The sequence below is a fragment of the Electrona antarctica genome, assembly GCF_951216825.1.
Source record: "Electrona antarctica genome assembly, contig: scaffold_25, whole genome shotgun sequence".
In the NCBI taxonomy this organism is placed as follows: Eukaryota; Metazoa; Chordata; class Actinopteri; order Myctophiformes; family Myctophidae; genus Electrona; species Electrona antarctica.
Window position 1 is genome coordinate 5,404,956 of NW_027637034.1, and position 15,157 is coordinate 5,420,112.

A 15,157-nucleotide genomic window follows, 5' to 3' on the forward strand; every position below is an offset into this window, starting at 1 on the left:
TCAGGTCTGTGTTCTGGACTTCCCTCCCCGTCTGAATGTGGACGTTGAACAGGAAATGTGTTTGCGTCAGGAATTCCAGCGCACGGCGGCCTTCTGCGGTAAATAATAAGAATGCATACCCAACCGCTTATGTCTGTTTACGCTGATCCATGCAATACTGTATTATGATTACTACATCATGTTTATTTTATTTAAAAGGTGTCCGTTACATCAGTGCAGTAGAGGCATTCCCGCTCACACAACTGGACTTGTGGTGCAGAGACAACGTAAGTGGAATGTCATGTGGAGAATCTGCATTATTTGCCGATCATATGAATGCAAAAATTCATATCAGATAGAGGGTAATTGAAATATTTATCTGAATGTGTCTTATGTCTGTCAGGTACACTTGAGCGATGACGGTGGTATGCCAATCCTTGCACAGCTGCTGTCGTCTGCTGTTCACGAACAACTGCAGCTGAGAGCAGACCAGGTCCGAGCATTTTAAATCTGAATGAGTAAAATCTAAGATGGCGGAGTTCCTATTTTCCAGCCTGTAAACGTTTTCCTCTGTTTCTATGCACAGGCCAGTGCTAGGAGGACATCACCTTGCCCACAACGCAAGTCTGTAGCTGTGTTGCCACCAGCACCTGTCAGAAGCGTGTATCCCAGGTCTCTTGTCAGCAAAGAAGTGCACGTACCCCGCTCAGCTGCTGCTGTAAGTAGTCGAATCGTGTCACTGCTTCATGGTAAATATCGTAAATGGAGCATTTCAGAGTCTTGCTCAAGGACACTTTGACATTAACTAGCTACTGTATCCCTGAGTCACTGCTGCCCCTTATTGGTTTGTGACAAGGGATACTCTGTTATCATATTAGTTACTTGCACAAGCAGAGCGCACAAGTAATAGTTTTAGTCCAGTGCTTCGATGCGTATGTCGCCATTTGATATGTATGCGCCGTGCCAGCGTATGACGTAATGACTACTTGTGCTTGATATGGCAGTGGTGTCAGATTACATACATGTATACATAGGGGCATTACCTTTAATCCTCCCGACACTAAAACATATCGTCAACATCAAAAACCAATTACACCCTGGCATTGGGTCCTTTAATCCACATCTTTATTACGTCATCATTGAGAGCTAGTTATACCCTGACGTCATATGCTGCTACGATACATACGCATCAAACGGGGCAAGTAACCACAGTATAACGCTAATCAACTTACAAATTACATATACATAGAGGCATTTCCTTTAATCCACCCGACACTGATCGACATATAAGTCACCAGCGGTCGACAGTACTTGCGCTCTGCTTGCGCACTTACTTGTGTGCAACAAGCAAGTAGGCACTCGACAGAGTGCAGTTCTAGTTTACTTTGTGCTCATCAACCTGCATTTCTCCTTTCAGACCAACCAGCCTACCGTTCCTTGGTCGCAGCAGCAGCAGCAGCAGCAGCAGGTTTGTCATCTTTAACCACTGAAACCCTGTATTGTTTTATGGTGGGGAAGACCTGCCCAGTTCAGTGGGCACACCCCATGATGAACAATACTGTATCTGCCTGTGTTGGCAGTACACACTTACTTACGTACTGAATGTTCCAAAGGTTTCCTTATCTTAACATTGATCAACAATACCTGACCACAGTACCTCATTAAAGCAGGTGTGATTCCTGCCTTGATATGTACGACTCGGTACTATAACCAGTTGAGATGAGTGGGAAAAGAGCTGCAAGCTCGTACGGTGTCACAGATGTAAGACAATATGAGCTTGTAGATCTGCTATTTTTGAATAGCCAAAGCACAAATGTTACACAGATGTAGTCTAGTGTTTAATTAAAGGCTGGAGGGTTGATCTAATCCTAAACTCCAAACCACACCAATGGGTCGCCAGGCAACGCCTTGCAACCAAATGATTGCAAGTAGACACATGTAGTTGCAAGCCACCATGGAATTGAAACGCTTGGGTTGACAATGTGCCAATGTGCAACAGGCCATATCACACCAACCTTGCTTTAATCCCTGTATGCATGTGTTTAACCCATTGTGACCTGAGATCAGATTCTAAAAGTGTCTTCTACATCCTGACAGTTTTCTGAAAAAGCTATGTTTCTATGTCAGTCGTTCTTCGATTTTTCAAAAATAGCAGACCTACAAGCTCATAGCGCTATGAGCTTGTAGAGCTGCTATTTTTCAATAGCTAAAGCATAACATAATGCTAACACCAAAAGGGGTTCCTCCCCAAAATGGGTTAACCAATGGAGTGTATTAGAAATAGGTTGTGACAACCACTACGTTGGACCTGTTGCAACACAGATTTCCATGTATTCAGAAATAGGTTTTCTTTGACATAGAAGGTTTCCATTTGACAACAGTATTATTGCGGTGTATGATTTAATGCATGGTCACATTTCCTTTCTCTTTTCATCCACAGGTGGACTTGCCAGAGAGTTCCATCCCACTCAACCCTGTCTGGTTTAGCCCTAGCATCTTGGATGCAATGAATGTGGCTGCTCCATCAGGTGGAAAGGTAATTTCATTGAAAAGTTTACATTGTTTTGCGTCTTTGTGTTTTAATGTACACTCATCTAAATAAGTAAAAGGTACACACAGGGTTTGCAGTGTCCACTGTTTGACATTATAAATGTATTGGACAATGTTTGACTATGCATCATTAGCTCTGTTTGTATACACAGGTCAGTCCTAGGACATCACACCGCGAGGTGAGAGTGCCTCATTCACCCGTTGCCACGGTAAGGAGTTTGTAACCTGTAACTCCGACACTGTTTAGTTTTAGCCACAGTCATGTTTTATCATTGTTGTATCATAGTTCAACAAACACAAAATCTCACTTCTGTGAAGTGAAGGGCGCTCTAATCATCCATCATCATTCATCATGTCATTATGGCCAATCACAATATGCGTCCTCACTTTTGTCTTCAATGGTTGTGTTGCTTTTTAGCTAGTGTCGTGTATTACAACTATTATGTGTATGTGTATGTATTATGTGTATGTGTATTACAACTATTCCACAATCTGCAAATGCTAAATGAGTCTGAAACTACACCTGCATCATTAGCTCCGTTTGTATTACAGGTCAGTCGTAGGCCATCGCCCTCCACCTCTCCAGTGACACCACTGCCCGTCAGAAGCGTGTCTCCGAGAGTTATTGTCAGCCGTCAGATCAGCAGACCAGCTCGTTCACCTGTTGCCACAGTAAGGAGTTTGTAACCTGTAACTGTGACGGTTGCATGTGTTTGGTCCGACGTACTAACAGCCCGACAGGCATAAGTCTGACGACCCTACCCCAACCCCTAAACCTAACCTCACAGGAAGCCACGGGTTAGTTTGAACCTGCCACGCATGTCGGGGGCCACGGGTTAGTTTTAACCTAGACTGGAACTCATCTATGCTTTCTATGGCATAGGCAGCTCCCGGCAGGATCCGCCAGGAGAAACTAGACGCAGCTGCAGGACATGAGACTAATTAATTAGGGAGAGAGAGAGGAGTGTGTGCGTGTCAATTTAACAAAGGTGCAGACACATTTTTAACCTGATACATGTTAGTTTTTACCTACCACGCATGTCAGTAGCCACGGGTTAGTTGCAATCGACAACGCATGTTGTGGGACTAATGCCTGTCGTTCTGTTAGTATGTCTGAACAACATATATTTTTATTTAGTTATTTACTTTTATACATCAAACTGCATGTCTTATTTCTCATTACAGACGAGCCAGCCTAGTGTGCAGTCTACTACAAGGGGGCTCGTTCGGGAGCAGCAGGTTTGTCATGTTTTATCATAGTTATGTAAAAACAAAATCACACTTGTCTGAAGTGAGTGGCACTCTAATCAGTTGTTGCGTTTGCATAGAGTAGCCCAGGTGAAAATTATACTTTGTTAATGATTCAAGGTCAAGTTGACCACCTCTCACACACGCGCGCACACGCACACACATACACATGCACGCACTCTGTCTTCCTATTGGCCGGCCTTTACAGAGCCATAACTTTGGTTTGCAACATGCTACAGGCTCGCAATTTGGTCCATAGATGTAGACCACCAATAGGAACGGAGCTGTACTTGCTTAAGCCCCGCCCCCTCTGTATTCCTATTGGCTGGCCTTTACACAGCTATAACCACCAATGGGAATGAGCTGTACTTTTTGCTTAAGCCCCGCCCCCTCTGTCTTCATGTTAGAATGCTAGCATGCTAGCATGTTGGGATGTTAGCATTAGCATGTTAGCATTAACATGTTGGCACATTAGCACATGTTGGCACATTAGCTTGTTAGCATGTTAGCATGTTAGCATTGGCATGTTAGCATTAGCATGTTGGCACTAGCATGTTAGCATGTTAGCATGTTAGCATTAGCACGTTAGCACATGTTAGCATTAGCATGTTAGCACATTAGCACATGTTAGCATTAGCATGTTAACATGTTAGCATTAGCTTGTTAGCATGTTAGCATGTTAGCATTAGCATGTTAGCATGTTAACATTAGCACGTTAGCACATGTTAGCATTAGCATGTTAGCACATGTTAGCATGTTAGCATGTTAGCACTAGCATGTTAGCATTAGCTTGTTAGCATGTTAGCACTAGCATGTTAGCATTATTATGTTAGCATTATTATGTTAGCATTATCATGCTAGCATGTTAGCATGTTAGCATTAGCATGTTAGCATTATTATGTTAGCATTATCATGCTAGCATGTTGGCATTAGCATGTTGGCATTAGCATGTTGGCATTAGCATGTTGGCATTAGCATGTTGGCATTAGCATGTTGGCATTAGCATGTTGGCATTAGCATGTTAGCATTATTATGTTAGCATTATCATGCTAGCATGTTGGCATTAGCATGTTAGCATTAGCATGTTAGCATGATAGCACTAGCATGTTAGCATGCTAGCACTAGCATGTTAGCATTAGCAGGATAGCATTAGCATGTTAGCATGTTAGCATTAGCACGTTAGCACATGTTAGCATTAGCATGTTAGCACATTAACGCATGTTAGCATTAGCATTTAGCATTAGCATGTTAGCATTAGCATGTTAGCATTAGCATGTTAGCACTAGCATGTTAGCACTAGCATGTTATCATGCACGTTATCATTAGCATGTTAGCACTAGCATGTTATCATGCACGTTATCATTAGCATGTTAGCACTAGCACTAGCATGTTAGCACTAGCATGTTAGCATTAGCATGTTAGCATTATTATGTTAGCATTATCATGTTAGCATGTTGGCATTAGCATGTTAGCACATTAGTACATGTTAGCATTAGCATGTTAGCATGTTAGCATTAGCTTGTTAGCATGTTAGCATTAGCATGTTAGCATTAGCATGTTAGCACTAGCATGTTATCATGCACGTTATCATTAGCATGTTAGCACTAGCATGTTAGCACTAGCATGTTATCATGCATGCTAGCATTAGCATGTTAGCATGCATGTTAGCACTAGCATGTTATCATGCATGCTAGCATTAGCATGTTAGCATTATTATGTTAGCATTATCATGCTAGCATGTTGGCATTAGCATGTTAGCATTAGCATGTTAGCATGATAGCACTAGCATGTTAGCATGATAGCACTAGCATGTTAGCACTAGCATGTTACCATGTTAGCATGTTAGATAGTATGTTAGCATTAGCATGCTAGCATGTTAGCATGTTAGCATTAGCATGTTTGCATGGTAATGTTAGTATGTTAGCATTGGCATGTTAGCACTAGCATGTTAGCATTAGCATGTTAACATTAGCATGTTAGCACATTAGCACATGTTAGCATTATCATGTTAGCATGTTAGCATTATAATTTTTGCCTTAGCATGTTAGCATTAGCATGTTAGCATCAGCATGTTAGAATTAGCATGTCAACATGCTAACATGCATGCTAACATGCAGCCAATATTATATTACCATTATCATTGATGTGTATGATTTGACGTACTTTGCTCCACAGGTGGACTTGGCTGAGTGTTCCATCCGACCAGATCCTGTGTCTTTTCCCCGTGACTTCTCAGATGCGATGGATGCTGCCGTCCGATCCCATGTTTCCAGCTATGTGGGTCGCCCAGCTATTCCATGTGGCAGCGAGGTAATTTGGATGCAATGTTTATGTTGACATTGAAGCGTTTTAAAAAGTTTCTCTCCCTTTCTGACCCAGATAAATTGGTAAAATCTAAGAATGTTTATACTGTCCAAGAGGCGCTATGTCAAATGGTGATGAAACGGTTTGTGTGCTCTTGCTTACATCAGATGTCCCCTGTTGAACGTCGGGAGAAGAGTGCGGTGAGGCAGAGTCAGCAGCCTGTGCAGTCAGTGAGGGCAAGCATCTGTCAAGCGGACATAACCTACATCAACCCCTATAAGCCTTGGCTAGGCAAGTTGAACAGTCAGTGCACCTGCATGGCGCTCACCTTTCTGGCTTTCCACACTGATGGAGTGCGTTTCGACACATCCTCCCTTGACAAAGTGCTTTATCAGGGAGATGATCTCTACAAAGACAATATACGCCACCTTTTTGTGGAAAACCATGAAGCAAAGCTTACGTTCAGGAATCTGACCATAGAGGAGATGCCAAAACAGGTTGTCGTTGAGAGCAATTTCTACAGTGTCAATATGTGGTATGTGAAAGTTGGTTATGTGAACCCATCAGCCAAACACCACACTAACATACCTAAGGATATGCTGTTTCTGGAGCAGGAACTGAAGTGCCTGTCGCAAGAGGTCACCCGTGCTTTCCTGATTGTAAGTCCCGAATGCTTTGCAGTGTTCCGTGACACATCAGGACGTTATGGCGTTTTTGACTCCCATTCGAGATCTGCGACAGGTTTGCCGATGCCTGAAGGAAAAGCTATTCTACTGACGTTCCAAGATCTGAGTGGTTTGGTCCGCCACTTTGACATGCTTTTCAAAGAGCGTTCTCCTTTAGCGCGGTATGAGTTTGTGCCTGTTTCATTTGACCATCACTCCAGCGACGCTCCTGGACCGTCAACAAATGTGACACGTGCGCAAGCTCCTGCAACAATCGACCATGGCTCCAGCGAGATTACTGCAACGTCAACAAGTGTGACAAGCACACCAGCTACTGCAGCAATCGACCATGTCTCCAGCAAGACTCCTGCACCGTCAACACATGTGACAATTAGAGCAGCAGTACCAACAGTGCGGAGCAACAGGTGGCATGCAAAGCAGGGTCTGCAGCGAGCACCACAATTGGTGAGTGCCACTATGTGTCAAGGTGACATACGCACCAATCCTGAGTCAGAGAGGTCAAACACTCAGTGCACCTGCATGGCTCTCACCTTTCTTGCCTACCACAATGAGGGAGTTGGTTTTGACACGGCCTGCCTTGACAAAGTGCTTGTCCAGGGAGATGTTCTCTACGAAGACACAATACAGCATCTGCATTTGGACAATACGCATCAGTCAGATCTCTTGACCATGGAGCAGTTGCCAAATCGGGTCTTCGGCGAGAACAGTGTTTACACCGTTCGCATGGACATGTCAGACCTGAAAGTTGGTCCCTTGAACAAAACAAAAGGAAAGAATTACTCCCTTGCCAAACAGCTGCAGTGCCTGTCAAATGATCTCACCCATGCAGTGTTGATGGTTCATCCTGAATGCTTTGCAGTGTTTCGGGACAGATCAGGACGCTACGGATTGTTTGATTCACACTCAAGAAATGACTGGGGTATGCCAATATCTGGAGGAAAAGCAATTATGTTGACTTTCCAAAACGTGACTGACTTGGCCTGCCACTTGCGCCTGGTCCTCAAAGGCCGTCCTACTCATGCGTCATATGAGCTCTTGCCTGTTGTCTTTGAAATTGACCAGACACCAGTGGCACCACCTCACAGTGTGCCCTCCCTTGACCACGGCTCCAGTGAGGCACCAGCGGCACCACCTCACAGTGTGCCCTTCTTTGACCACGGCTCCAGTGAGACTCCAGCATATCATCTTTACAAACTAAATAAAGAAAGGCGAATAAAGAATCAGCGGAAACTTGTGCAGAAACAACATGAGTACAAGAATGAATCCAGGACCACACGCTGGCTCACTGATGCTGGATTCCGTGAAACACATAAAGCCTTCATGAAAAACTATTGGAAAAAGAGATGGAACACTGATGCTGATTTTCGTGAAAAACGGCAGCAGAAGCAGACAAATAGATGGCGCACCGATGCTGTTTTCCGTGAATCACACAAAAAGAAGCAGAACAACAGATGGAGCACCGATGCTGTTTTCCGTGAATCACGCAAACGGAAGCAGAACAACAGATGGAGCACCGATGCGGTTTTCCGTGAATCACGCAAAAAGAAGCAGAACAACAGATGGAGCACCGATGCTGTTTTCCGTGAATCACACAAACAGAAGCACCATCAAAGATATCACAATGAAGCTGAATTCAGGCGGCGCCATATACAACTGTGCACCAAGAACAAGATGGAGAGACTCGCAGCAGATACTATACTCCGTATCCACCACAAGTTGCAGTGTGCTATGAGACTAAAGAGGAAATCCATACATATTGCAAACCGCCAGTCTCTACGTGAAATGGAAGCTCTTATGAAAGTTCACATGTCGAAATTCCGAGAACGGATTAAATTAGGGCCCACATTTGTGTGTACGGTGTGCCACAGAGTTTTGTTCGGCAATCAGGTCCTATGGTGCAACAGGGCAAAGTACCTCAAATTAAACCCACACCTGGTAACTGCTTGCTTGACAGCCAAGTATGTGCACATATGTGACTGTGAATGCTCAGCCCCGTGTGACGTTGCAAATGAGAGAAAACAGGAGTATATCTGCTACAGCTGTGACGACAACCTAACAAAAGGGAGGATGCCATGCATAGCAGCTGCTAATAAGCTGGAACCAGCACCCATTCCCCTAGAGCTGCAACTGTTGAATTACCTGGAAAGGCAGCTAATCGCAAAGTACATACCCTTTGCTAAAATTATTTCGTTGCCGAAAGGACGGCAAAGGGCAGTGCATGGTCCAGTTGTGTGTGTACCGTCGGAAGTGGAAGCCACGGTTAATGCTCTGCCGAGGTCCAGACATGAAGACCAGCTGTTGCAGGTTAAGCTGAAGCGGAACATCAAGTACAAGGGATATCAGCACTTCCACACGGTGAACATGACAGATGTGCTGGCGGCACTGAGGAAACTGAAAGTGACTCATCCGGAATACCGTGACATAGTCATTAATGATAATGCCACGTTTGACCGCCTCCAGGATGAACTGTCAGTCGATGAGGAAGATGCGCAAGAGGCTGTGTCACCTGTTGCTGACACAACAGGTGAACAGCCGTCTAGCGAACAGCAGTCTAGCGAACAGCAGTCTAGCGAACAGGAGGAACTTAGACCCGGTCTGATCTTTGACTCTTGCATGCAGCCTCCTGACATCGCACAGGAAATCCTATCGTACGGTGAGGGGGTATTCAGCATCGCTCCAGCCCAAGGAAACAGACCTGTGGGTATTTTCACCGTCCCCAAGCTTGAAAGCATGGCCTTTCCCGTGCAGTTCTCAACCGGAGAGAATACATTAGATGAGGTCAGAGACATCAAATTGTCCCCAAGTAGGTACTTCAATGCGAGGCTCCTTTCTGTCGATACCCGCTTTGCCACCGACCAAACCTACCTCTTCTTTGCGCAGTTTGTGACAGAAACGCAGCAGGCTACCAACAGCATGTCCATCCAGACGCGGAAGGGGAAAAGATATACCAGGGACGGAAGAACGCTGTCAAACAAAATGCTTCAGGACAAAAACGAGGTAGTGAAGCTCGTCCGTAACAGGGATGCGACGCGCTTCATGCAGCCCCTCAGAGGCACTCCGGCGTTCTGGAGCAGAGCGCTTAAAGATCTCCACGCTATGTGCAGACAGCTCGGAAAGCCCAACTGGTTCATCACATTGAGTGCCGCGGAGATGAGGTGGCCAGAAGTCATTAAGGCCATCAAAGCACAACAAGGTGAACAAGGGGACTTCTCAGAGCTAGACTGGGTTGCAAAATGCGACATTCTCCGGAGCAACCCTGTCACTCTCATGCGATTGTTTGAAAAGAGAGTGGACGCAGCCGTCGCTTTTTTGCTGTCGCCTGCACATCCAGTCGGTAAAGTGGAGGATTACTTCTATCGCGTGGAGTTCCAGGCTCGTGGTAGCCCCCACATACACATGATGGTTTGGGTCAAGAATGCACCAGATGCTGAGGATCCTGGTGTTGACGACTTCATAAACAAGTACGTCAGTTGCAGGATGCCTGACCAGTATGCAGACCCCGAGCTCCACAAAATCGTGTCTGAAGTTCAAGTTCACAGCCGGAACCACTCCAGGTCATGCAAGAAAGGAAATGTGACTTGTCGATTTGGGTTCCCCAAACTACCCATGGACGAAACTATCATCGCACTTCCTCGTCTCCTGTCCTCAGATGATGACGATGACGGTCAGAAAGACAACAGCGGCAGTGGCCAGAAAGCTAAAGGCAAAAGGCGAAAAGGCTCGCGGAAAGAGACATTGAAACAAAAGGAGGCCAAGGAAAAGCTGGCACCACTGAGAGACATGCTCAATGACCCTGAAGCCTCATTCAGGGATTTGCCAGAACTGCTCAAGAAATGCAACCTTACTCGGGGGCGGTATCTGCAATTTGTCTTTGACCTTAGCACTGTACCGCAAGTTCACCTGAGGCGTCATCCTGATGAGTGCTGGATAAATGCGTACAATCCCCATCTGCTGCGAGTGTGGGACGCCAACATGGACATCCAGTATATACTAGACGATGCATCTTGTGCCCAGTACATGATGGCTTACGTGGCGAAACCGGAACACGAGATGTCCGAGCTCCTCAGCGCAGTCGTTGCGGACGCGCGCAAGTCTAATCCGGACGCCAAAGAAATGGATGAAATGAAGCACATCATGCACACATACGTTCAGCACAGAGAGGTCAGCGCTCAGGAGTCTGTCGCGCGTGTATGCAGTCTCCCGCTTAAAAAGTGCACGCGTCAGGTCATTTTCCTACAGACTGATGAGGATGGCCTGAGAATGAGTCAGCCCATGAGTAAACTGAAGGAGATGGACCCAGACGCAGAAGATGTGTGGATGTCAGGCATTCCCGAGAAGTACTTGAACAGACCAGACGAGCCGGAGTTCGAATACATGTGTCTTGCTGAGTTTGCGTCCGAATACAGGGTTCTGGCCAGCACAAGCAAATTGCAGAATGCACTGCCCCTGCAGAACGACATGGGGTATGTTCAGAAAAGGACCAACCTTGAAAGAGTCGCCGTTATTCGCTTCACTCGATTCTCCGAGCAGAAAAACAAGGAGAAGTACTACAGAGGGATGCTGAAACTGTACTTTCCACACAGAGCAGACAGGGAACTGAAAGGCGAGACCCATACCACGTATGAGCAGTTCTACGAACATGATCTTGCCAGGACAAGGATTGGATTCCGCGTCCGTGTGAAGGAGATTGTGGATAAGAACAAGGACTTATATGAAGGGCGGGGGAGAATTGTGGATCAGGTACTGGACACGCTTGCGGAAGAAGGAGCAGTTTTCAATGCGTGGAACACTTTTGCGCCAGAGGTCGAGGTCGACCGTTTGGAGTGCATCAGCCTTCGGAAACCCAGCGATCCCCACGAGCGACAAGAGCGAGACGAGGTTCCCGAATACCAAGTCCATCCCGACGCCAGTAAAGCGATGCCAGTGATCGATGCTCCCGAATTGAGCCCGGACTATGTCAGGAGCATGTACCGGAGCCTCAACGAAACGCAAGCGTCCATCTTCTACACCGTGCGTCAATGGTGTTTGAAGCGCGTCTTGCGTGACGACCCTGAGCCCTTTCTTTATTTCATCTCTGGGGGTGCTGGCTGTGGCAAATCCCATGTCATCAAGTGCATTTATCAGGAGGGTACCAAGATTCTCCGCCAACTGCCCAGTTATCGCAACGAAGCAGACATGACCCAGCCCTTGGTGCTGCTGTCAGCGTTTACCGGCACTGCGGCTTTCAACATCAATGGACGAACCCTGCACTCCTTGCTGAAGCTGCCGAGAAGTTTGAAGGAACAGTATGTTTCACTTGGAAATGCACTGGACGACGTGAGAGGGGTATTGGCCCACGCCGAGATCTTGATCATTGATGAGATATCCATGGTCTCCCAGGAGCTCTTTAACTTTGTCAACTTGCGATTGCAGCAGATCAAGGGCAACAGGAAACCCTTTGGTGGCATGTCTGTCCTCGCAGTTGGAGACTTCTACCAGCTGCCACCCGTTGGTAATAGCAAAGCGCTCTGCATTGTCAACGAGGCTGTGCCAGGTGTCTGGGCAGATTTTCAGATGGTCGACCTTACCGAGATCATGCGTCAGAAAGATGATCTCATTTTCGCCGAACTCTTGAACAGGCTGAGAGTAAAGGGGAAGGCGGACGCTCTGAGTGCCCACGACAGTTGTCTGCTCGCACAGGCTGTGGCTGAAAGCAAAGACTGCCCACGTGATGTCCTTCATATCTTTGCGACAAACAAGGAGGTCGATGCCCACAACGATGTGGTCATCACCGAGCTCGGCACCCAGATTTCCACGATTCAAGCTCAAGATTATCGGAAGTACGGAAACTCCGAAGACATGACGCCGCTGGTCTGTCCCTTCAGAGGCAACTCGAGGGAGTTGCCGTCAACCTTCCAAGCTGCTGAAGGAGCGCGAGTCATGGTCATCAGGAATCTAGACGTTGAAGATGGGATGGTAAACGGGACCTTTGGAACAATAGCCAACATTGTCACAACCACTGCAAACGGGCAGACCGTTGTGGATTTGCTTGGCCTCCAACTGGACAATCCCACGGCAGGTCGGACGTTCCGCAGGAAGATTCAAGGGCCAACTGATGACCTGGTGTACATCGAAAGGTTTGAGGAGAGACTGACCAAATCAACGGTGGTGCGACGGCAGTTTCCCATCAAACTTGCCTTTGGGTGTACAGCCCACAAAGTGCAAGGCATGACCATGGATTATGCAGTGGTGTCTCTGAAGCACATCTTTCAACCCGGAATGGCCTATGTCGCCCTGAGCCGAACAACCTCCCTTCAAGGGCTCAAAATCACAGACTTCAACGAGAAGAAGATTTATGCCAACCCAGACATAAAGGCGGCAATGGAGAGCATGACTCGTGCTTCGTTCCAAATGACGAGACCACTGTTGCACTTTGTCAAGTCAGCAGACAACATCGGCCCGACGTTGACCATCGTGCATCACAACGCACAGGGGCTAATGTCGCACATTGGGGACGTGAAAGCGCACCACGAATTCAGACACGCCGATGTGTTGTGCATGACAGAGACCCATTTGACTGGATCCTCCGTTCCCCCTGGCATCGAGCTGGAGGGATACCATGTGTTTGCACGCAACAGACACGTGTCGTACACCAACACTAAGGACATTGCTACAGAAAGGGGAGGTGGAGTCGCGGTCTACTACAGAAGTAGTCTTCTAGCAGACGCCCGGAGGGCCGTTCACAATGTCACCGATCTCGAGTTTGCAGTCGTCAGAGTTGAGGCCCCAGTCAAAGCGCTCATAGCCACTGTCTACAGACCCCCCAAATACAGGAAAAGCGCCTTTTGTCTCAACCTTGGCCGCCTCTTGGAATCCTTGGCCTTGATGGACTGCCAGCCTGTTGTTGTCTGTGGAGACTTCAATGAGGACCTGCTCAAGACGGACCGGAAACTAGTTAAGGAGGAGTTTGAGTCCAAAGGCTACAGCCAGCTGATCTCCACTGCAACAACCGAAAATAATACCCTGATTGATCACATCTACATATCACAACCAGGGTATTGCCTTCAGTCGGGTGTACTGCACACATACTACAGTTATCACGATGCCGTCTACTGCGTGTTGACTTCAAGCCGGCCATCAGCATGCTAAATGACCCATCCGCCTCGCCTGTCAGTCACATGCCAGCAAGCCCACCGACAGCCGTCACATGAAAGCCAGCCATCAGCCGTCCATCAGCCTGCCACCGTAAAGCTCAACGACAGCTGAGGAACAAATCGGAAGACCCAAGGGATCTCTAGGTCTCCATCGTCACTCCCAGTCATCCGGGTTCTCCATACATCTGGCCAGTTTGTTCCCCATATTGCCTTTCACCATGCGCTGGCTCATACTACAGTTATCACAATGCCATATACTGCGTGTTGACTTCAAGCCAGCCATCAGCATCCCAAACGACCCATCCGCCAGTCAGTCACATGCCAGCAAGCCCACCCGACAGCCTGTCAGTCACATCACATCACAGCCAGCCATTAACCGTCCATCAGCCTGCCACCGTAAAGCTCAACGACAGCTGAGGAACAAATCGGAAGACCCAAGGGATCTCTAGGTCTCCATCGTCACTCCCAGTCATCCGGGTTCTCCATACATCTGGCCAGTTTGTTCCCCATATTGCCTTTCACCATGCGCTGCCATATACTGCGTGTTGACTTCAAGCCAGCCATCAGCATCCCAAACGACCCATCCGCCAGTCAGTCACATGCCAGCAAGCCCACCCGACAGCCTGTCAGTCACATCACATCACAGCCAGCCATTAACCGTCCATCAGCCTGCCACCGTAAAGCTCAACGACAGCTGAGGAACAAATCGGAAGACCCAAGGGATCTCTAGGTCTCCATCGTCACTCCCAGTCATCCGGGTTCTCCATACATCTGGCCAGTTTGTTCCCCATATTGCCTGTCACCATGCGCTGGCTCATACTACAGTTATCACGATGCCGTATACTGCGTGTTGACTTCAAGCCAGCCATCAGCATCCCAAACGACCCATCCGCCAGTCAGTCACATGCCAGCAAGCCCACCCGACAGCCTGTCAGTCACATCACATCACAGCCAGCCATTAACCGTCCATCAGCCTGCCACCGTAAAGCTCAACGACAGCTGAGGAACAAATCGGAAGACCCAAGGGATCTCTAGGTCTCCATCGTCACTCCCAGTCATCCGGGTTCTCCATACATCTGGCCAGTTTGTTCCCCATATTGCCTGTCACCATGCGCTGGCTCATACTACAGTTATCACAATGCCATATACTGCGTGTTGACTTCAAGCCAGCCATCAGCATCCCAAACGACCCATCCGCCAGTCAGTCACATGCCAGCAAGCCCACCCGACAGCCTGTCAGTCACATCACATCACAGC

At 47.4% G+C, this 15,157-nt stretch overlaps 1 protein-coding gene across 1 annotated transcript in view; it reads left to right on the forward strand.

Annotated features, from left to right (window-relative positions):
- LOC306919429 (uncharacterized protein) overlaps positions 1 to 13,957 on the forward strand; it is a gene marked incomplete at its 3' end in the record, with an annotated part of 20,591 nt that extends 6,634 nt beyond the window's left edge. The window contains exons 8-19 of the mRNA XM_079532213.1: positions 5 to 98; positions 199 to 266; positions 383 to 472; positions 566 to 697; positions 1,397 to 1,447; positions 2,420 to 2,515; positions 2,682 to 2,738; positions 3,082 to 3,201; positions 3,715 to 3,768; positions 5,953 to 6,087; positions 6,249 to 13,748; positions 13,877 to 13,957. Of these exons, the coding sequence (XP_079388339.1) occupies positions 5 to 98; positions 199 to 266; positions 383 to 472; positions 566 to 697; positions 1,397 to 1,447; positions 2,420 to 2,515; positions 2,682 to 2,738; positions 3,082 to 3,201; positions 3,715 to 3,768; positions 5,953 to 6,087; positions 6,249 to 13,748; positions 13,877 to 13,957 (8,478 nt within the window). The remainder of the gene's footprint in view (positions 1 to 4; positions 99 to 198; positions 267 to 382; positions 473 to 565; positions 698 to 1,396; positions 1,448 to 2,419; positions 2,516 to 2,681; positions 2,739 to 3,081; positions 3,202 to 3,714; positions 3,769 to 5,952; positions 6,088 to 6,248; positions 13,749 to 13,876) is intronic.
- Between the last annotated feature and the right edge of the window lie 1,200 nt (positions 13,958 to 15,157).